Source organism: Cupressus sempervirens, chromosome 7 (assembly GCF_028749045.1).
Source record: "Cupressus sempervirens isolate cs-2001-9-10 chromosome 7, ASM2874904v1, whole genome shotgun sequence".
In the NCBI taxonomy this organism is placed as follows: domain Eukaryota; kingdom Viridiplantae; phylum Streptophyta; class Pinopsida; order Cupressales; family Cupressaceae; genus Cupressus; species Cupressus sempervirens.
This window is the reverse complement of record NC_143124.1, coordinates 747902763-747927439: the sequence shown is the minus strand read 5'-3', so window position 1 is coordinate 747927439 and position 24677 is coordinate 747902763. Positions and strand designations below refer to the sequence as shown.

The following is a 24677-nucleotide window of genomic DNA, read 5'->3' as shown; positions in this document are numbered from 1 at the left end:
TTGAGGAGCATGTTTGTTGGGCGGGAGTGGATTTCCTCTTCCTATGCTACGACCACTGTAGGGATAGATGTGGCGGATTGCATATTTGATGAGGATGGTTTTTGGAAACCCGCTAGAGAAATCCTGCAGGTAAATTTATTGCAATTTAACATTTAGTATTTTACTTTTACTTTAAGTTATATTATTTTATATTTAAGTTTTGACTCAAGTTTTTTGTTTTACTTTATATGTAGGTCACTGAGCCCCTTGTAGCTTTGCTACGAACTGCTGATGGGGAGAAGCCCTCTATGGGCTACATTTCTGAGGGCATGGATAGGGCCAAGGAGGCCATCAGAGCCCAATATGCAGGAGTGCAGGAGAGGTATGGCCCTATTTGGGACATCATCGATAGGAGATGGCAGAATCAACTCCATCGACCCATCCATGCAGCAGCTTACTTTCTGAATCCGGCATATCGTTTCCGTCCTGAGTTCAAGGCGGATGCGGAGGTTCTCACTGGCTTATACACAGTGATTCAGAGGTTGAGTAGCGATGAAAATAGCGTTGCTGCGATTGTTGAGCTAGACCAGTTCAACAATAAAGAGGGGCCACTTTTCTCTAGCAGGATGGCCATAAATGCTCAGACAACACTACAGCCAGGTAAAAATTAAATAATATATTCAATGTTCATGAATCTAGATTCTAATCTTAAAGTTGATTATGTAATTTTAGAGTTAACTTGTAATTTGTAAATGAGACTAATTGTTTCTATTTTCAATTTTTCCCTTATTGCAGATAGATGGTGGCAAATGTTTGGGGCCACAACCCCAAAACTTCAAAAAATTGCCATTCGTATTCTGAGTCAGCCAAGCAGCGCTTCTGGATGTGAGCGCAGTTGGTCCATGTTCGAGCACATCCATTCGAAGAGGAGAAACAGGTTGACAGTGCAGAAGTTGAATGATATTGTCTTTGTTCATTACAACCTCCGTCTTAGGATCAGACAGATTTTGGGCACTGACTCCTCTCTGATCATTCTAGAGGAGATTGATCCAGAATCAGAGTGGCTCACAGAGGTTGTGGATCCAGTCTTCACTGGGGAAGACCGTGTGTGGGTTGACCAGGTGGATATAGAGGCTGAGGCAGCTAGAGCACGTTCTTCAGGCATTGGTAGACGCACGCGTGCACGCACAGGCACAGGCCCTAGCGACGTTCATGAGCCCATCTTACATGCGGGAGATATGGCTCGGCAGTCCTCTAGGACCTACATTAGACGCCTTGCTACTAGGCAGACTGGATACTCAGAGGCTGAGGCTGAGGCTGCAGCCGAGCTTCAGGATGATGTTGAGGATGATGATGATGACTATGAGTCTGAGGCTTGAGCTGGAGCCTTGTTTTTATATTTTGTTTACAGATATTGATACTGAATCATTGATAGACATATGTTTCAAACTTTCATGGATCTTCATCTTAGATTCTTACATACATTTATGATTTGATGTCTTATGGATCATCTTACATACATTCTATGATTTAAATCATTGTGATCATTTGATTTCTATTTACTTCAGCTAGCCTACAATTTACATTTTAGATAACATAGTTACATATGTGATGGATTTTATGTTCCATGTTTATGTATGTTAAGTTTTAACTTCTATTTGATGATGTTATAGTGTGTTTAAGTTATATTCAATAAAGGGTGCATGAAATAAGTTTTAAATTGTTAAAATCTTTAAATTTAAAGGGTTTTTTCAAATTTGTCGATTCATTGCCGATTCATTGCCGATTCACGATTCGATTCGGCCTTGCCGATTCCGATCCGATTCCGATTCTTGTTACTTTGATTTATATAGCCATTTTGGAGTAAAAAGGGGATATTTGCTTCATTTGTTCAGGTATGCCTATGTGTTATAGCTCATTGGAAAGGTCTCAAATTATTATACACAATTTTCACTATCCAGAGACTTTTCGATGCCTTGAGCTGTGAAATTTTAATAAAGTAATGTTTTTCCTATAGCATGGACACCTTAATTAGGGAAATGTTATTTTATTATATTTTATTTAAAAGTGCAAGGTGTGAATTTCATTTAGGGTTTGATTTGCACTTGGGAGGAGTTATAAGGAGATGAAGACCTAATTGTTGATCATCTCTTGGCATTTGAAAATTATGAGTTGTGAAATTGCTCTGGAAGAGTGATATTGTGGCTTGCGACGAAACCATCAAGTCTAGACTATTGGGACACAAACCTCAGCAGGTCTTGGTGATTGGAGTTTTATTTCATTGCATTCCGATTGACAAAGGAAGTGGTTGATTTACCTTGGCATTATCATTAGAGTGGAGCAGGGCACTTGCAGTTGGGCGATCAGCTTTTGGCAACAGGCATTTCATTGCAACAACTCACGTGGGGGTTGGAGAAGGTCTTTTCTTCACCAATGGACGCCATAGTTTTCCTTTGGCATTGAACTGTTCATTGCAGCAAATTCTGTAGGGTTGAATCATTATCGAAGCATCTCCCTGTAGTTGGTGTTGATCCCTGTTTAAGACAGTATTGTATATTGGTGACTATCTCTTTGAAGTTAATATATTAGGTTGCTGGTTGGTTCAGGTATGTGTTATTTCAGAATTCAGAAATGATAAAATTTACAGCATGAGTTTACATTTTTAAAGTGCTATTTATTTCCTATTTGTTATGCAATTATTTTATTTCCAAAAAACCCCAAAAACTGGAAAAAAAAACAAGGAAAAGAAAAAAGAATTCAGAATTCAACTAAGTTCACTCAATGGTAACAAACGCTAGTCAAAGATTCAGATTTTGAAACAAATGGTAATTTCCACAGTCACTAGAATTGGGAATCTTTCAAGGACAATTATAACAACCATCAACTAAGCCTATCTCATTCAAGAGTTACATTTCATATTCAGTTGAAAAATCAACTGAGTTAACTGATTTCCTAATACATTGGGAAGGAAAACCGATTTCTAAGCATTAAAGGGAATAACTAACATGCCTTCAACTTGAGATTCCATATTCATAAAAGTAAAATACCCATTATTGGGAGATATCGGATGCAGATCTTAACTCTATCTTGTGCAAGTCTTGGCACTTGGTGGAGAGGAGAAGCATTGTCAAGGGCTTGACCTACCAACTGCGGACCCTTAATTATCCCCACACAATCTCAACTAGGAAAGGCCCTCCCTACCCGGGATTAGGCATGGAACATCCTAGTGATAGAATGTCATTCCACGATTGGCTTGACAACAAGAATCATACCCTTAGATCACACGAGAAGACGGTTTGGTTGGATTGCTTCAAACACTACTTGTTTATTAGTTACTAATTTTCTTCTCTTATCATGCAGGGACATTCCACGATTCAATAGCTCTCAAAAATAAACCCTTCATCTCAACCATAATGGTCTCTTGGATGAATTTTTGGGTGGATACATAAGCATAAATGATCACTAAATATAGTTACAGCCATTATACTCTACCAAAATCTGGCCTATGGCATCACAAAAAGAAAAGACAAATTCTTGTAACTCTGATTAAACATCAAAAGGGTGTTGCCACTTATCTCTAAATGTATATTTCAAATACCCCTATATAAGTCTTTCCACTTCTTGGCTTTACTTCCACTAATTGAAATTCTAGAATTGAGTGTCACTATGCTTATGCCATAATTCTTGGCTTGGTCTGGAGTATATGGACATTCTACACAAGTGAAGAAGAAGAGGAAAAAATAAACAAAACTTGATATCATTTCCAAATCATGGCTTTCATAAAGATAGCGCTGCCTTCTTATCCAAGTACCAGTGTATAATGCATAAAAAGAAAACAAGGAGGAGTTCATGGCTTGACTATGTGCTCGCTCTGTAAAAACTTCTAACAATCCTGAGCAACACTAGTACCCAGCCCCAAACAAGAGATTACAAACAACGTTGATGCTAAGGGCGACAATTTGGCTCGGTATAATAGATGATTTATGGATCGTCGTCCAAACGGAGGATCTATATGATATAGGAGAAAGTGTATAGCTGGAAGAGTAGAATGCAATTACAATGGCAGATGGTGTATAGCATAGATATGACAACAGAGACAGAAATAGATGTATGGGCAAAGTATAGAGACCAAGCACCATAAAGTACAAGAACAATAACTACGCTAGCAAAATTAACAATACAATAAACCTAAATGATAGAAAGTAGATTAAGAGATGAAATCTACTATTTTAAAGCAAAAAGGAGGAAAAAGATCTTACAACCCCAAGGTAGAAGAATCCCAAGAAGCTACACCATTCCTCTCTTCAAACCTGCATGCATGGGGACAAAAAAGTGTTGGGCTGTTTGTTTTAGAGGCTTTTTGAAGTTAGACCCCTATTTTGGTGTTCCCACCTCCATAATTAGCCAAGATACAATAAAATAAAATGATAAACCAATAAACGATAAACAACAATGAATAAAGAGAGAGAATGCCCAAGAACTATGAAATGATAGTCAAATGAATGTCAATGTGTGTGAGGTCACTCTCCTTCGAAACCAAGAAGTTCGGATTTGGTGGAGAAGAGGAAAAAGAGTGTGTAAGTGATGAAAGATGGCAGAGCAACAGTACGAGATGACCAACGAGTTGCAAAGAGGTTGTTAGAGTTGTTTGAATGATCACGAGAGCCAAGAATACCCAAGAATTTGATTTGAATGATCAAGAGAGTGAAAATGAAGCAAAATTGAGAGTTTAAACCAAGTAGAAGGGTTCCCAACATTGATGGTCTGCTGGTGTTACATTGCTAGAAATAACAAGTATAACATCTCGATGATCACCCTTGCTTGTAGATTCACGAGATGAGTGCATGCTATGCGGACATCTCCATGTTGCGCACACATCATTCACAAACATGCCATGTGGTCAGCGATTCAAACAAGGGAGATGACAAGGCAAATGGATGAAATGGAAGGTTTGGTGGAAATTCAATTTTCAGCTAAAGTGAAGGCATGTAATTAAGAATTACACAGAGTGCAACTTACAACATTACAAGTACCATGGATTTTTTTGGGATCAATGAGAGTTTTTAATGCCAATGATCAAATGTGGATGAAACCTTAGCTAGTTCCTTCTCACGATCACTGCTCGACTGCTCGCGATCACCGCTCCCTGCTCTATCAGTGCCATCACATGACTTCCCCCCACTAAGGACAGGTGTCTGTAGAGGTTTATGTTGCATGTACAAATACTTGTGGCTTGGATGGTTGCAACGTGCCACTATGGCTTGCATTTTACACTTTGCACTCTTTCATTCTGGCTGATACCACAGTTACTATCCAATGGGAACTACCAAGCCTTCCCCTGGTACTGTACTTGTGATCCCGACAGCCAATACTCCAACACCCCTGCTTACATATCAAAGACTTTTCGATAGGATGTTGAAGGCAAAAGCAAATAATCGGGGTTTAAGAGAAACTGTTCTCGAACTCACTAAGACCATCGCGGCAATCAAGCTTCAGGTCAAATCCAACTCATCTGCCATCTCCGCTCTTTTTGTCACTCTCTTATCCGAACAGTAGACATCAAAAAACACTTTGACACAGTCATCGATCAGCTAGGAGACCTTGACACTTTCGTAAAATAGCAGAGCAATCTTGGGCTTCTATCTGCACGAATCCCATATCGAATCCTCTTATTGGTGTGGAAAAGATCGTTTAGGGGCAGATTACCAAGGAACGTTGGAGGCAGGCCCATGAGCTTAACCTCAGAGTACGAGGCCTCCCTACGATTACTACAGACCCCATGACAGTTGGACAGTCCTTTCTCATTGACCAGCTTGGTATTTCTAATATTTCTTTGGACAGATGTTGGGTGGGAGGGATGGTACCTTCTTTCTAAGATTCACCTCACATTCCAACAGATTACGGGTCCTCAAGTCAAAGAGGAAGTTATTCCCTCTTCTGATGAAGATCTTAGATGAGGACCTCACGAGAGCACAAGTCGTCTAATTGCGACATTCAAGGAATTTGGTTATGGAGGCGAGGCGTGTCGATAAATGGGTGGTGATACGTAACCTCAGAGCTATTATTCATAACTCCCCGCCATCAAATGGGACCCGAGACCGACTCTTCTGGCCAAACAATGGTCCTGCCAACAGTCGCATGGAGGAGGTACCTCCTCTGGCTCCCTCCATGTCAACTACTGGAATGGTAATGGTACTCTTTGGTCATTACCGAATCTGTTTGTTGATGCGGTGGGTTCAGCGGATATTCTTGTTGTCACGGACACTCACAAGAGTCTGGTTCGCCCTCTCCTAGGGTTTGACAGGTTTCGATGGCTCTCTATCTGTAGGGAAGAGGTTCGTGCTTCTAGGGGGCGCCTGTGGTTCAGGTGGTGTTGCTTGCTTGATTAGAGATGACCTCTTCAATGCCACTTCGATTATCTACTCTGATACCTTAGCTAGATTTATGTGGATCCAGATCTAGGTTAGTCATTTCGTGAGGCCTCCCAGAGATATCTTCATTGCAGTATGCTACTTCCTACCGACCACCTCGCCATACGCTATCCATAGTCCTATCAATGGGGATCCCTTCTCTGACTTACATGAGTGCATCTCGAAGTTTTCTACCTTGGGCGACATCATCTTGGGAGACTTTAAGGCTTGGACCGGAGATCTTCAAACCCCTTAGCACAACTGTGTTTCTGATTCAATTTGTACTAGGGAGTTGGATCCAACTAGCATGGGTTTTCAGCGCCACTCTTCAAACAGCCTTGGGCCTCTTTCTCGCTATGGTCACCATCTCCTCTAATTCTGCGAGTCTCCTGACCTGTTGATCGTGAACGGACTCTCTTGCTTTCTGGGCTTAGAGTCCTTCACTTACGGGCCCCATTGTGGTGGCACGAGTGTAATAGACTACATTCTTGCGCCTACTTCTATTATCGCTTCCATCCATAGTAATGAGAATCGCCCAAAAATCGCCTGAATTGGCAATTCCGCGACCAGATTCATGCTAGGCGAATTTTTTTGCATCATGTATCGGTATCGCTGATTTCTAGGCCATGAATCGCTTGAATCGCCGATTCAGGTGATTCATGTAAAAATCGCCAAAATCGCCTGTAAAAATCGGGTATGAATCGCCTGTGGCATGTAAAAAGGGAAGTTGAAATTTTTTTTAAAATCACTTGTTTTTTTCACTTTGTTTTTGACCTATTCTCTTTGTTATAACCCTAAAGGGCCTTCTATTTGTTAAGCATGAGTAGAAGAGGGGAAAAGTGAGAGAGAAGAAGAGAAAAGAAAAGCCATAGGTTTCCAACCGGCAAGAAGAGCACCAAAGAGATCAGCAAGCCATTTGGGGAGCCCATCAATTGCTTTGGGAGCATTAAGGAGACAATATCAACACTCCTCAACTCATTTGCAAGAGGTAAGTGCTTATTTTTTTATTGCATGTTAGTGTATTATGCATTTTTTGTTAAATTTTTAGTGTATTATGCGTTTTTTGTTAAATTTCTATAGTTTTCAAGAATTTTAGTGTAAATCTTGAATGTTCTTTACTTTTACTAAATTGCAAGCTAGGGTTTGTTGTTTTCTAATTTTTATTAGCTTCAAACTTTGATATTTTACATTAAAAAAATTATTGCAGCAGCCTTTGCTCTCGTTTTTCGCAAATTCCAATGGGTAAAAAAGATGAATGTTGGAAATATAATGAAGAGTTTCCTGGAAGAACCAAATATCAAACAAAATGCATGTTTTGTAAAGAAAAAATAACTTTCGGGGGTATTTATAGATTGAAATTCCACATTGCTGCTATACCGGGACACGATGTTACAGTTTGCACTCACCAAACTCCTGAGGCAAAACGCACTTGCTTAATGGCATTAGAAAAAATTGAAAAAGACAAAGCAAATAGGAAAATGCAAGTTGAAGGGTTAAGGGGTATTGGCTCCCATGTTCCTGCATCCGCAACCGCATCGACATCTACATCTGCATCAGCGTCCGCATCCGTAGGTTGTGTTGGAGAGGGTTCTTCTAGGCCTCCTTTTTATCCTAGTTCTTCTGCTCATGCTAGTGCTAGTGCTAGTGCTAGTCGGTCACATACTGAGACAGAGTCCCACACCAACCTATTGTAGCCTAGAGTGTGGAAAAACAAAATGGATAGTTACTTTGTGCCCCACACTACTCCTAGTTCCCAACCCATGCTTGAGGGCATGGGTTTGAACAAGGAGATTCACGATGCTGCTAGAAAGGAGATATGCAAATTTTGGTACTTTTGCAACATTCCATTTATTGCAGCCAGGTAATTGATTCTTTTTTCTTTGTTTTCTTTAAAGTTAAAATTAAAAGTAAAAGTAAAACTTTAATTATATCTACTTGTTTTATAATTTGAGCCTTTGACATCTAAACTTTTATTTTTGACAGGGCTCCTTATTGGCAGAATATGATAGATGCGGTTGCTATTTGTGGTCCAGGGTTTAAAGCCCCAACTGAGGCTGAATTGAGCGGATACCTCCTGGATGAGATGGTAGAGGACATGAGGGTTGACCTCGAGGAGAACCGAAAGGAATGGATTGCAAAGGGTTGCACCATCATGACTGATGGTTGGACCGATAGGAGGAATAGAACACTCCTCAATTTTCTTGTATCCTGTGGAGGTGATTGATCATTCTACTTTCCTACATACATAATTGTAAATTTTGATTTGTTGAATGCTAATTCGTTAATGATCCATTTAATATTATAATTCGTTGTTTTGTTACTTGTAGGATATACCATGTTCATAAAATCCATTGATGCTTCCACACATGTGAAAAATGCCACATATTTATGTGAGGCTATTGAGGAAGTTATAGCAGAGGTGGGGGAACAAAATGTGATCCAGGTGGTGACGGATAATGCAGCAAATTATGTTGCAGCAGGTAAACTTTTAACTTTTCAAGTTTTGAAAATAAATTTATTTGAATTTTGAAATTTGAGTTTCTAATTGACTTAAAATTGTTGTAGGTAAACTTTTGATGGAGAGCCACCCCACCATATTTTGGTCCCCTTGTGCGGCACACTGCATTGACCTCATGTTGGAGGAAATTGGCAAACTTGAGTTTGTCAAGTCATGTGTGGAAAGGGCAAAAAACATATGCAAATTCATTTATAATCATGCATTTGTCCTTAGCACAATGAGGAAGTACACAAAAGGCAAGGAGTTAGCTCGCCTAGGTATCACGAGGTTTGCCTCGAATTTCATCACCTTGCAGTCCTTGTTGACATCAAGGGATGGATTGAAGAGTATGTTTGTTGGGCAGGAGTGGATTTTCTCTTCCTATGCTACGACCAATGTAGGGTTAGATGTGGCGGATTGCATATTTGATGAGGATGGTTTTTACAAAACCTGCTAGAGAAATCGTTAAGGTAAAATTATTGCAATTTAACATTTAGTATTTTGCTTTTACTTTAAGTTATATTATTTTATATTTAAGTTTTGACTCAAATTTTTTGTTTTACTTTATATGTAGGTCACTGAGCCCCTTGTAGCTTTGCTACGAACTGCTGATGGGGAGAAGCCCTCTATGGGCTACATTTATGAGGGCATGGATAGGGCCAAGGAGGCCATCAGAGCCCAATATGCAGGAGTGCAGGAGAGGTATGGCCCTATTTGGGACATCATCGATAGAAGATGGCAGAATCAGCTCCATCGACCCATCCACGCAACAGCTTACTATCTGAATCCGGCATTTCGTTTCCGTCCTGAGTTCAAGGCGGATGGGGAGGTTCTCACTGGCTTATACACAGTGATTCAAAGATTGAGTAGCGATGAAAATAGCGTTGCTGCGATTGTTGAGCTAGACCAGTTCAACAATAAGGAGGGGCCACTTTTCTCTGGCGGAATGGCCATAAATGCTCAAACAACACTACAGCCAGGTAAAAATTAAATAATATATTCAATGTTCATGAATCTAGATTCTAAACTTTATTATATAATGCATTAATTTTAGAGTTGTAATTTGTAAATGAGACTAATTGTTTTTGTTTTTTCCTTATTTCAGATAGATGGTGGCAAATGTTTGGGGCCACAACCCCAAACCTTCAAAAAATTGCCATCCGCATTCTGAGTCAGCCGAGCAGCGCTTCTAAATGTGAGCGCAGTTGGTCCATGTTCGAGCACATCCACTCAAAGAGGAGAAACAGGTTGACAGTGCAGAGGTTGAATGATCTTGTCTTTGTTCATTACAACCTGCGTCTTAGGATCAGACAGATTTTGGGCGCTGACTCCTCTCTGATCATTCTGGAGGAGATTGATCCAGAATCAAAGTGGATCACAAAGACCGTGGACCCAGTCTTCACTAAGAAAGACTGCGCGTGTGTTGACCAGGTGGATGTAGAGGCTGAGGCTGTGGCCAAGGCAGAGGAGGCAGCTAGAGCACGTTTAGGCATTGGTAGACGCACACGTGCACGCACAGACGCAGGCCCTAGCGATGTTATTCATGAGCCCATTGCCCATGCAGGGGACATGGCTCGGCGGTCCTCTAGGACCTACCTTACACGCCTTTCTCATAGGCAAACTGGATACTCAGAGGCTAAAGTTGAGGCTACAACAGAGCTAGAGGATGATGATGAGGATGATGAGGCTTGAGCTGGAGCCTTGTTTTTATATTTTGTTTACACTGTATAGATATTGATAGTGATACTGAATCACTGATAGACATATGTTTCAAACTTTCATGGATCTTCATCTTAGATTTAAATTTTATACATACATTTATGATTTGATGTCTTATAGATCTTCATGATTTCATCTTACTGATTCTATGATTTGAATCATTATGATCATTTGATTTTTATTTACTTCAGCTAGCATACAATTTACATTTTAGTACATAATGATAACATAGTTACGTATGTGATGGATTTTATGTTTCATGTTTATGTATGTTAGATTCTATTTGATGATGTTATAGTGTTTTTAAGTTATATTCAATAAAGGGTGCATGAAATAAGTCTTAAATTGTTAAAATCTTTACATTTAAAAGGTTTTTTCAAATTTGCCGATTCATCGCCGATTCACCGGCAATTCACCCCCGATTCACAATTCGATTTGACCGTGCCGATTCCAATTCACGTTACTTTGCTTCCATCACCATCACTCGCCCCTTGGCTGATCACTCTATACTTAGCCTTTGTGTCTGCTTCACCCCCCCGCCCCCCCACCTCTACCCCAGCTCCACCCTCCACCCTTATCCCGATGCCCGTGTACCACCTTTCACTTCTCTAATGACAACAACTACCTCTTCACCCTCCACCTCAAACGGTTGCTCCCCGTAGACCGTTTCAATGATCCCTCCCAAGTCTCATCCTTATTTGACCTGGTTATTGATGGTATCTAGGAGTCTACCCTCCTCTCCATCACCCACCGCGCCTCCTTCCCCCCTCGGCCATGCTAGTCGTAAATCTTGTCCTATGAATCTTTAGTTCAACACTGACTGCAAATCTTTCCATCGCTCCTTGCGTGCCTCCTTTGCTACCCACTACCCCTCGTACACTCAACTGCGATCCTTGTATCGTCACCTTATCCATCACAAGAAGTATGTGTTTGTAGCGTCTCAATGTAGATCCCTCTGCGATATCCTCACCTATGACCCGAAATCCTTTTGGCACACTTTTTTCTCCTGTCATCCTCCCCCACCTTCCACCCTTGATTGGCACTCCCTATTTTCACATGCCTCCATTCTCTATGATATCCTTGGCTAGCGACCCACCCAACCCACCTCCCCCACCCACTTCCATCTTTTTACTCCCTCCACAGCTAGCAAGGCCATCAGACTCATGAGATGCAACAAAGCAGTCAATGAAGACAGTTTTAAGGATGAGCTTTTCAAGCTTGGTATTCTGATTTTGTGCCCCATCCTCCTAGTGCTCTTCAACATGGTAGTGTGTACTGGTTTTCCTACTTCTTGGTCGAGGCATGTGATTTATCCGATTCTTAAATGCGGGCTAGCTTCTGACCCTGACAACTATAGGAGGCATCATGATCGAGCATATTTTTGCCAAGCTTTATGCCACGATTCTGAACATTATTCTTACCAAACAGCTTGATAGGAAATGGTGTCGTACTAGGGGATAGGTTGGATTCCATGTAGACTATCAGACTATGGATCACATCTTGACCTTGCGGGCTATCATTGAGGAGGCCCGACACCGTTTTGTAAAAGCTTACTACTATTTTGTAGACTTCTATAAGGCATTTGACTCGGTGCCTCTAGGGGCTCTCTTTCAAAGACTCAAAGATATTGGCACTCCAGATATTCTAGTGACAGAAATTATGAGACTTTATGAGACAGGGGTTGGCAGATTCAGGACTCTAGAGGGATTTTCAGATATGATACACAGCACTATTGGCGTGAAGCAGGGCTTTCCACTCTCCCCTACATTATTCAGCATCTATATTGATGAGCTAGAGTCCTGCCTCCATGAGGCTTTGCTCCCCGAGGACGGTTGTTACTTGCACCAAGTTCTAATCTCCATTCTCTTGTTTGCAGATGATGTAGTCCTTCTGGCTTCCATGTAGTCCTTCTGGCCTCCTCTCAGGAGGGGCTCCAGAGGCTTATTGATGGACTGGCCTCGTTTTGTGATTAGTGCCAGCTGACGGTGAACTTGAGCAAGACTCGAGTTATGGCCTTCAATTTTTTGAAGACTTCACATCTCTACTTCAGCTTCTAAGGTCAGCAGATTGAGATCACCTCTTCATACACTTATCTGAGGGTCAAATTCTCCAGTCCCCATTTTAGCATGAGACTGGCCCACCTTCCTAAAGTGGCCAAGGGCATGGGCTCCCTCGCACTCCTTGAGAGACAATGCTTTCGGCACCACTTCTAGAACACTAAGTCCAAGATTTCTCTCTTGGACTCTCTGGTTAGACCCACAATTCTATATGGTGCAGTGGTTTGGGGACCGCCTCTTCTCGACTCTAACTGGGCCTCGATCAAGCGAGTGCAGACACTTCTCCTCCGCCAGATTATCCATTACCACTATTACACTCCACACAGTATTGTCGTGGTTGAGCTTGGGGCTCACCCTTTCTGGCTGAGCGTCATTTTTGACTTGATTTGGTTCATTCACTGTCTCAGAGGCTTCACGGACTCAACTAAGGTCTGACACAAATACTCGTACCTTGCTTACTGCTCCTCAAGGGACATTGCTAGATCAAGTTGGATGGCTAGGGCTCGCTCTTGGTATACCCAAGCCACTATCTTACTGAGCTCAATCGGGATTGACATCGACTATCTTCCACAATACCAGTTCTCTTTGGATGCTCTCACCCACCTCCCCTCACAACAAGAGCTGAATGGACATGTCAGACTTGACATTTATAGGTAGTACATCTCCACGACTTGGATCAGCCCTCCTAGCAGTTTACACCCTCCGATGACCACCTACTAGAAGCACTTTTTGGAGATCCGTGATGGTATTATTGTTCACCCCTCTTACTTGAGTCATTGTTGTTGTCATGCCCTTCACATCGCCTTGGGTTCTTTTAGAGTCAGATCCCACCGACTTCGTTGCGAGACTGATCACCACTTGACCAGAGAGGAATGGGTGTGCCACCTTTGCACCATATCTGAGACAGAAATAGAGACCCATTTTATCCAGGTGTCCCATCTACAGAGGTAGATTCCATTGCCTATTCAGAGATTGCAGATCCCTCTCAACTTTTCTCAGTTACTCGGACCAGCGGTGTTTAGCGCTCTACCTCCGAGAGACCTCCCACCTTAGAGATCACACTTTAGAGCTCTTGTTCCCTCAAAACCAGACCTTGGATCAGCTCATCGCTGACTTCTTTCCATCCATGCCCACTTCCAAGGGTAGGAAATGACTGCATCTGCCCATCTTCGGACACACCAAATCAGTCAAAACTCAGCATGGATTCCTTCTACAACAGCACCCTATCCCCACTGCTACACAGAGGCAAATACAGAGTCGAGCCCAAACCCTTGCTCATCATGGACCTTATCCCTTTGTACGGGATTTCTTTGTACCGAGAAAGGACTGATCCTCCTCCTCTCTTTCTTCTAGTTGTTTCCCCTTTTTTAGTGCTTTTTTCCTTGGACGTCGTTGAGTGCTCCTGCTGATTATTTATCTTCTTTGTATTGTTGTATCTTTCAGTCCCATAGACCTTTGTTGGTCTCTTGTTGGACATTAATATCATTATCTTATCTTATCTTCTTATCTTCTCTCCACATTTTAGTGAGCTCGATGTCAAGCAAATTTAACATTTTTTGCATCTTCTCCCCCTACATTAAATGATAGCCTATTTCTAAACATGGTGACTAGCACTCCTATCTCGCCCCTAACCATGGGACACATAATATGGACATGTCATTTACACCTCTAATAACCCTTGCTGTAGAGAGCCTTCTTCCCTATACATCCCTACACAAATTACTGTAAATGTTGTACGATGAATTATGGTTGATCCCACGTGCAAAGTCGATAACATTATTTTGGTGGTCCTCCTCATTAATAGGTTGCATTGCACAAGATACGATGAGTGTAAGGACACCATCCACACTCACAATGGGCTACCCCTTGCCCCTTTGGAGTCTACTACCTTGATGGCCTTGAGGGACCCAAGGTAGTGTCTGCAACTTGTCTCATTATTCCCAAGTCAACTATTTTGAGTAAAGCTCAGTATCTCTTAGCTAGCCTCCATGGCAGTGATCCTCTCAATGGCTCATAAATGCTTAGAATTTCCTACATTAGTGTCATGCATACTTTCTTAGAATACTATATTTTATTCCTTGGTATCCCTTTGGAGCTTTCCCCTAGATCATTAGGGCGCATGCTTCCCCGATAGCATCTATTGTTCAATGCTCATAACAAGGATAAGACTAGGGAACTTTCTGTAGATTTGTAGCGTTACTGGTCCCTCCCATCTTCATTCCTCCATCTTAACATACCATTGCTTTGCAACATGCTTTGACTTTCATTTCCTCTTCACTGGGGTCTAAAGACAAAGCATGTTCCTCAAGGAAAACATCCATGTACTATAGAAGACTTCCTAATCTCCAACAGTGCCTCTTGCTCCTATATTTTCTCTTATAACACTCGTGCTACACAAGTCCAAGGCTCACCCTTTGTTTGAGCTTCCCATCCTTGTGGGTATTTATTGCCCTATCGTCAATGGTAGGGGGAGGAGATTATGACATGCTCTTCTCTCCTAACACTTATCCCCTAGCCTCCATGTGTCCTTGTTCCTTTGACTAGTCCTAGAGAAAAATGGGAAAGGGTACGCAATACTAAGTCTATAATTGTCACACCAATAGCACCTCCTTCCTCATTGGTGGGGCCTTTGTCTATGTTGATATCGGCATCATGATGCTACCAAAGCTTCGTAGGCTTCTCATCTTGGAGCAAACCTGAGATGGAACCAATTTATGTGCCTGTGCAAACGTAGACAATGCAAAAGGGCATCAGAGCATGAGCCTTTGAAAACGTAGAGAGTGAGTCACTGGTCCCTGTGTCTACATTGCTTGCATCTGTACCTACTACTACATTATTATCATCACCTACTTCATCCTCTATTTATCTTCTCACTTCCTTGGGGGTTACTTGTGGACCTCACTCTATGAGGGTCTAGTTCTTTGTAATGTCCCCATTTTCGTGCCTTCTTAAGCATCAGTTATTTTCAGAGATGGTTTGAGTAGGCTAATGTCGTGATTAGGGAGGCCTTTGACATTGATTTTGGGTTATTTAGCTGACCCTTTGCGTGGCTATTTCAGTACTCTCCATCTTAGTACATCAATTTATTTGTGGTTTGCCTTACAAAACTCTTTCAGGCTCTATTTATACATAGTATTTTTAAGAGATCACTTGACATTTGGGTCCATACTATATATGGTAAGTGATAGTCAAAGGGCGCTACAGTTATATCCAAAAAGTCAATACGATTAGTTGTTGGTTTGACGATTGGCATTTAATGGAATATAATGATTTAATTTGATTAATTAAAGTCTAATATAGCATCAACCCTAATATAACTAATTAAATTAAATATCTTTAAAATTAACAGGATATAATGGGTCAAGTGTGCATTTAATATATTAGTACCATAAGGTATTTAATTATTATGACAGATGGGGCACCAAAATATGGAGGTATATGGATATTAAAGTGACTTTATATTAATAAAGAAAATATATAGTGAATCACTTTATTATTATTTCAAATATGCAAGTTAAATATCAAATTATTAAAAGTGGGAATTTTAAAGAGGGTTTCCAAAAACTTCATAAGAGGATTATAAAAAGGGATTTGAGGAAGTCATTTGATATACTTGGTTTATTTCATTTTTCTCTCTAAGCAAATTGGGAGTTTGGCTTTCAATACAAGAAATTTAAGGATTAAAAAACCCTTAGTTTCTCGATGGTTTGGACGAAAATCCAAATCCATCTTTGATCCAGATTCATCTAGAATTCACCACTAAACTCATTCTCAAATTGTTGAAGGTTTCAATTGGAAATCTCTTTAGAGGGTATGATAGGAATTAACGATGATTGTACTTTTAATCATGGCACAACTATGGCATTCTTTTGTTATCATTTTTGGGGAAGCTTTGACTAGATTTTATGGACTGGAGTAAGTTATGATTGCTTAACTAGGGTTTGAAGGTCAGCGCTTTTGATCAGATCTTCAAAGAACATCTGTTGTTGTTATCAGTCATTTTGATCACCATTTGAGATAGTCATACCTAAAAAAATGGTCTTCTATCCTTGCTTTTGGGTGTGCATGTTGTCATTTTGATTTGTAATAAATTTCAAATACGAGACATTAGTCTGTTATTGTAATTGCATCAGACCTATATTAGGCCTAATCTAATGCTAATAAATTGAACTTTCATTAAGAAACTTGATGCCTATGTTTTATGCATTTAGTATTTGTGTTTCTACCTATTCTTTATTAGTGGGCATTGAAAACAAAACAAGAAATCAGAAATCAGATCTTGCATGTGAAGTGTTTGACAAAATGACAAATGTCCAAAATTGAAAAAAGAAACAATGCAGAATTAATAAGGGTTCTTACAGTCTTCATTTCTTACATGTTGGTGCACAAGTGGCATCTACTGCAGCCATGTTCGTCATGCCCACACCATCTGTTGATTCTCATCCTAGCTTTTCCAAGGTCCCGTTGTGAGGAGTTCACACCACTACCCCAATGCAAATGGTGACCCCGCGTTTTTTGCTTAGCAGTAGGATAGTTGTCCTAGGTAATCAGTTCAATGGCAATTTTCAAGTCTCTACAGCTAAGAGTCGAGTTTGAGAAACTTTGGCACAGTAGGGAGTCAAGTCAATCATAAGTACGAGTAAGAACTAGGTCAAACTAGTCAACAATGTGGAATTAAAAAATAGGAGATTGAATGGTTCCAAATGAGCCCACCCAAGATCAACTCTTGTCAATTGCACGATGTCCCAATTGTTGTACCTTCTTAAGCATTAGTTATTTTCAGAGGTTATCCTAATATCAATGGTCCTAATTTTCATTAGCAATTTGGAGGCGGATGCAAGAAGCCGGTGCACAAATGTGTGATTTTTTTGGGGTGTTGCAGATGTGTATAGATGCATGGGTGTGTGTGTATATATATATATACATATATTCAGAAAAATATACATACTATGAATATGCTAAGAAATGAAAGAAATATACAAATTTAAAACATTCGATAGTATGATACTTGTAACTTCATCAATACATTTTCAAATTGAAATTCAAATATTCAATAAGATTATAAACCATATCATATAGGTGTATGTTCATGATTCTAATGCAAATCAGCAAATCATCACAATTATGAAATCCAAATATAGTTCATGATTCAATATTCATCAATCTGAATTCGAATCATATGAATTCACAAAAAATTCCTCATCGTCTCCAACTCCTTCAATTGTTGCTAGTTCAAGATCATTTGAACCAAAAACAGTTCCACTTGCGCTAGATGCACCATGTGTTATGATGTTATTAGCATCATCATCCGTAATTGTAGTAAGACCTTGAATCATTGCGTCCAAGTTTGCACACTCAAGTTCTACATCCCAAAGCTTGGCTGCCCCTTCCATTTAGTCATCCTCCTTACGAGACAAACAACATGAGTTGGTACAAATGTAAACCAAGTCTTCAGCTTTTTTTGAGCCCAACCGGTTACGCTTCACTGAGTGGATAAAGGAGTACGTACTTCAATTTCGTTCAATAGTAGAACTAACAACCTAGACCATGTTCACAATTACCAAATTAATTATTAAAGTAACACATAAAAACAAAAAACAAATAAAACTTACTTGTGAGAGGATTTTGATTGCAAGAGGTTGTAGATTCTTAAATGGTTGACCATAGAGGTACCACCATGTGATAGCTCTCATGTCACATCAGTCTTTTATTGGAAGTGGACTAAGTTATGCTCCTGAAGAAAATAAGCCAAGTTTTGTCCTAACTTTTTTTGTGAATGTCATCATCTAGGAAGAGTCTTGCAAAAGCTTTGTAATACCCACTACTAGCAACTTTTTTTCATCCACATATGCCGCTACTCTATCAAGCATACCAAGTACTTCCTCGCTATAGTACCTTGCAGATAAGACATATCCAAGGAGGTGCAACGGGCTACTCATCTTTTCCAAAGAATGATGAATGATTGTTTCTAGTTAATTTCATAAGGCTTCACATTTTGTGGGGTCATTTTCATGTGATTGTATAGAAAGTTTTACCTTCTCTACCATTGTATCCTTGTCATCATAGACATCCCCCAAACAGGGCTGATCTAAATAAGAAAAGTTGAGCGTACTCATGATAGGGTCTGTGAAATCTAATGATAGGGTCCGTTGTAGGAACATATTGCAAGTCTATTCTCTCGTCTTCAACCAGTTGCCGTATGTAGTGACAATGAGCATCCACATGCTTGATTCATTCATAAAAGACTAGATTTTGTGCTAACTTGATAATGCCTTCATTATCAACAAACAAAGCGGTCGATCCTGTTGGTGACATCTACATATCCCCAAGCATTCGACGAAGCCAAACAACTTCACAACCTACCTTAACTGTTCTTTTGTATTAAGCCCCGCTGGAGGAGAGAGAAACTACCTGCTGCTTCTTAAAGGCCCGTGTGATGGCACCGGATCCCTAACTAAGCACACATATCCAGAAGTTGATTTTTTATCTGCCCAATTTGAATCTGTGAACCCACTGAGTCTAGGATTAGAACTCTGAGAGTAAAGAAGTCCATAATCTGAAGTTCCCTTCACATAACAAAGCACACGCTTTGTTGTCATCCAATGATCAGCCTTGGGGGCTGTCATAAAGCGTGAGATGTAGCTGACTACAAAGTTGATATCAGGCCTAGTAGCAAAGAGGTCAATGAGGCTTCCTACTAGTTGTCTGTATGTAGTATCATCAACATGAGGAGAATCAAAATTGGCTGATAACTTAAGACCTTTCTCCATGAGTGTAAATGCAGACTTGCAATCCTGCATATGGAATTTGTCTAACAGGGCCCTTGCACATTTTTGGACTAAGAGCTGAATATACCAGAAGACTGTTGCCAAACATCAACACCTAGGCAATAATGCATGAGCCCAAGGTCAGTCATATCAAAAGATTGGAATAAGTTTTGTTTGATTCCCTAAATCAAAAATGTCTAACAACGAGTGATGATCAAATCATCAACATAAATAACCAGAAGAATAATGTCACTGTCAGTAATCTTGATGTACAAATTTGAGTCTGAAGAACTCCTCTAGAAGCCTCAATCACTGAGGTACTTATCAATTTTCATGTATCATACCTTAGTGGCCTACTTCAAGCCATAGAGAGCTTTCACTAATCTAAGAACCTGATGTTCTTTACCGGCAACCTTGAAACTAGGAGGCTACATCATGTAGACCTCTTCGTGGAGATTACCATTCAGGAAAGCACTCTTGACGTCCATTTGATGGACCTTCCAGCCAAACTATACTGTTATGACTAGAACTAATCTGATTGTGCTCATCTTTGCAGTAGGGGCAAAGGTCTCCTTATAATCAATACCCTGATGCTAAGAAGAAGAGCTTTGTGCTTATCCAAAGTACCATTAGATTTGTATTTGATTTTGTAAACCCATTTGCAGTTAATGGATTTTTTTCCCTAGTGGAAGATCAGAAAGAACCCAGGTGTTACTCTTCACCAAGCTCTAGTGTTCAAATGTCATCACCTGTTCCCACTCTAGGATTCTTCAGCCTCGGAATATGTTTGAGGTTCAAACACACTGTGAATGTTGGCCATGAGAGCAAAGTTAACAGACTGTAGGTTTTCTCTTTTTCCAACCAATTCTCCCATCAGAGAGCTCATCATCATGAAGATCAGCAAGTGTCTTGGCCCACTACTTAGAGCGGAGAGGAGAATGACCAACATTTGTATCAAGAGATGCTCTATGATCAGGGTCCTCATCTGAAGAATATGGATCAAACTTAGGTGAAGCATCTACAAATCTGGGTGATCTTGCAGGAGAAGCTAGCGGTGTTTGTACAAGGATCACTACTATAACTACAGCTGCAGGAGCTATTGGAGCCCTCCCATCAAGTGGACCTAATGGAAGCCTAACTCCCAAATCATGAGCCTTCATGAGCTAATCTGTGGGATCAGGAATAGAAGAAACAGACATGAATGGTCCTTGTTGCTCATCAAAGACTATATCACGACTGTACAAAAGAAAACATGTCTCAATATTGATCAAGTGGTAGGCTTTGTGAAGGCTACTATATCGAGCAAGCATAAGTTTCTGACTCTTGGCATCCAACTTGGTGCATGACGCATTAGGGATCCAAACAAAAGCAAGGGAACCAGAAACTTTTAGGTGACTAATTCTCGGCTTATGACCTGACCAGGCCTCTTCCAAAGTCGTACCCTTGACCGCCACTATGGTGACCAATTCAAAAGATAAACTACAGTGTTAACTGCTTTTGCCCCGAACTTCTTTGGAACATATCTGTGTTTGAGAATGGATCGAGCCATCTCAGTGATTGTTTTGTTTCAACGTTCAACTACATTGTTCTGTTGTGGTGTGTGGGGTGTGGTTACCTGGCGTTTGATGCCATGAGTATCCAAGAAGCTAGAGAATTCATTACAACAAAATTCCCCCCATTGTCTAACCTAAGAGTAATAATAGATTTCCTAGACTCTTTTTCAACTAAAGGTTTAAACTTCTAAAATACAGGAAATGCATTTGATTTCTTTTTTAAGAAAATATACCCACATTTTTCTATTGAAATCATCAACAAACAACAATAAATACCTAGACCCAAGAACAAAAAGAGTGGCCATAGGGCCGCAGATGTCGGCATGAACAAGTTGAAGTACCTAAGAAACTCACCATGAATCACCACTGGTGAAAAGTGTGCAATGTTGTTTCCTAGCCTGGCATGCATCACAAACTCCAAGTTGCTCAATTTGAATCTCTAGCAAACAGAGGACAAGCTCTACTCAAGCAAGCTTCGAGAAATAAAGCACATTTAAGTGCCCATACCGTTGATGCCAAAGTGTGCTAATAAAAGAAAATCGAGCGGCCGTAGCTAAGTCTCGAGAACCACCAGAATCAGTAAGTCGGAAAAGACCATGATCCTCAAGACCCACTACAACAATAAACTAAGTCGCCCTATCAATGATGGTACACTGATGTGAACTGAAGGTGACATCCAATTGTGGAGAATGTCGCAGCAACTGACTGACTGGGAGTAATTCAGTTTCATCCCTGGAACATCGTACACATCAAGGAAAATGAGATTCCTCCCAACGGACTAAATCTGAATGTTGTTTTTGATAACAACGGTGTACTCTTCTCTACCACCAAAATAACAGAATCCCAGTCTCTACAGTGGGTGAAATGACAAGAGGCCCCTAAATCAATGTACCGGACAAATGATGTCACATGATCTAGAGGTCCTTTAGCCATGAAGGTGTAAAAGCAGATTCTGTCTGCTCAGTGTGCTCTGCACTGTTCGCTTTGGGTTGTGAACCTGATTGCTTAGATTGGGCAGCTAAGCGTTTCTGACATTCAACCTTCATGTGACCAAACTTGTGGCAATAGTTGCATTGAATGTTCTTCTTTTGGGAGCCTTCTGAATCTAGAGCAAAGAACTTATGCTGAGAAGACTACTAAGACTTGTCTTTATCCTTCTAATAGGATTTAGCAACAAAGGCTTGCTGTGCGGACATGGAGCTAAAACTGCTACCGAACTGTTGTTTCCACCAATCTTGCTGAAGCAGAAGTGTGCAGAGATCGATGAACTTCAGATCAACACCAGAAGACGTGATGTTGAGAACTTGAGTCTCGATAAAATACTTGTAGGATTTGGGTAAACTCCAGAGAGTGATAACCACAATGTCCTCTTCCTACATCCTACGACCAATGGCAAGCAACTGATCATGGATTTCCTAAATCCTATTTAGGTGAGCCTGGAGCAATGTTCGCTCATCCATTTTAATAGAAAACATAGTGTTCTTCGAGAAGAAAGCTCTACTTTTGTTAGAAGTCTCATGAAGATTTTTGAGATGTGCCCATAACTCGGTAGCTGTCTTGCCGGATGGAATCTGAGAGATTTGATCATCATCTAAAATAATTTGAGAAGCATCACTGCCTCTTGATTATTCAGATCCCGTGTATCTTGATCAGTACCAGGGGCAGTCGGACGCTATATAACACCCAGAACAATCTGATCAATATTTCGATATTTAAAAATTGCTATTATCCACTGCTTCCAAGTACCATAATTCTGACCATTGAATTTTGAATTGCTCTCGAGCAAAATTTTAGTCAAAGATGTCTTAACACGTTTTTCAATGAAAAAGCATGAAAAATGGAAGACTCGGAAAATTTAAAGGGGTACCCAAAAGGGAGCTCTAAAAAACTAGAAAGAATATGTTGTCATTTGCTGGATCCGCTGGCACGAAAAATCAAGGCACCCAGAAAAATAGACGACAACCCAATTGAGTTCTCGAATGAGCCACCAAGAATCTATAATCAAAATAAAATTTCGAGCCCAAAAATTAGGGTTTTTGAACAAAAACCCTAGCCAACCAACAAAAGGCACATTTAGGCAAAAAATTACAGAATCTGGGTTGAAAAATGGCAGATTTAACAAGCGACCAATGTTGGATGAAGGTCGCAGCAATATGAAGAGAAGAGAAAAAGGAAAAATGCAGTAGGCTTCCTTTAGATCTAAATAAAAAACAAGTCTGACGCGAGCTCAAATACTCAAAAAAATCAACACCAATAGAGGTCATTCGAACTAAGAAAAAAATGACCAGACTGTGGTCGAATAAAGCACGCAATTTTTTGCAAAGAAACAATTTTTGCCAGTCGCAAGTAGGAAAAATGACCTTCGTATTTTTTGAATGGGCAAGATTTGCAGATACTCAAACCCTAGCCGAAACTCACATTTGTATGAATTTCTCAAACAAAACGATAACACTAGATGGGTTGTAGAGAAAACCTTTGAAATAATTTTGAAAACTTTATAATTTCTTTCGAAAGTATTTGCTAAAAAATTTTGAAAAAATTTGACGTATTGGCTCTAATACCATATTACAAAGTAATTGATAAAATATTTGCTTGATATTAATAGAGGCCGAGAGGTCAATAGATACAAAAGAGTAAAATGATGTTTCCTTAGGAAACGATTGTAAATAATAGAAACATTCTAGTCAACTAAAAGAAAGCTAACAGATAACTACAGACTAACTAATATTAGAAACATTCAAATATTTACAATAGATTACAAATAAATAAACATTAACTAATAATAGAAGCTTATCTATTATCGTAATACCAATATGGTGATCTCACCAAGTCGAAAGGAAGTCGAATGGGTGTTTAGAGGATACAATTGGTTCCATGGGTAATTGCATTGTTTTCTTTGAGGATGAAGGTTGATAAAAACTTTGTTTTGATCTTTTTATCAACGTATCAACAGCTTATAGTTCTTTTACAAATGAAACTATTGGTGCATTAGGCAACCCCTTCCCATTTGTGCCTTTGCACATTGCAAATCCTTTACCAACTAGACCCATAAAATGAAGTTGACCCGGGAATATGAGCTATTGGATGGTTTGCCATTTTTACTTTGACAATTATTACACTTCCAGCTATGAGTCACCTCTGAAACCCTGTGAGATTCTTGTGGTATGTCTCCATAAAGGAGATCCAACTATTGGCTCTGAGCCCTCCCACTGAACTTTGATTATTAGTGGCGGCCATTCTTGCACAATACAATCTAATTGATTGATATGCCTATAATAAGAAATTAAATAAGTTAAAATTTTAAAAAAATGTATGAACATCAAACATACAAATGCCAAAAATGATAGGAAACTACTAAACTAGATAGCTAAACTTGTTTCTCTATTTCTTTATTTCAAGAAAGAACAAAAAAAAAAAAAAAAAACTTGACAATTTTCTTCACAAACTTGAAAAAATTCATCCAAATCTCAAAAACAATCATTAAAGAACTCAAGAATGGGATCAAATGCTTGCCTTATATGCTTAAAACACATTTGTGGAAGCTATCTCTTGCCCTTCGACTGATTCTCTTTGAAATAATCACGTTGCCTTCAAAATGCCAAAATGGAGACCAAATGAAAAAAGGGTCTACCTACAAATAAAATGAGATCAAGAGTGGTTGAATGGCCTCTTTTAGGACTATTTTAGGGTTTAGG

At 39.9% G+C, this 24677-nt stretch overlaps 3 protein-coding genes across 3 annotated transcripts in view; 2 read left to right on the top strand and 1 right to left on the bottom strand.

Moving 5' to 3' along the window:
• Positions 1 to 1535, top strand: LOC149549426 (uncharacterized). Its single transcript, XM_089792805.1, has 3 exons — positions 1 to 129; positions 234 to 639; positions 775 to 1535. Exons 1-3 carry the CDS (start codon positions 10 to 12, stop codon positions 1356 to 1358), a joined length of 1110 nt encoding a protein of 369 aa, XP_089648931.1. The 5' UTR covers positions 1 to 9; the 3' UTR covers positions 1359 to 1535.
• The window catches only part of LOC149549423 (gamma-interferon-responsive lysosomal thiol protein-like), a 176828-nt gene that overhangs the window by 93747 nt on the left and 58404 nt on the right, over positions 1 to 24677 (bottom strand). The gene's annotated exons all lie outside the window — the stretch shown is intronic.
• Positions 7881 to 12510, top strand: LOC149549425 (uncharacterized). Its single transcript, XM_089793675.1, has 5 exons — positions 7881 to 8250; positions 8373 to 8605; positions 8717 to 8869; positions 8955 to 9233; positions 12173 to 12510. Exons 1-5 carry the CDS (start codon positions 8105 to 8107, stop codon positions 12508 to 12510), a joined length of 1149 nt encoding a protein of 382 aa, XP_089649801.1. The 5' UTR covers positions 7881 to 8104.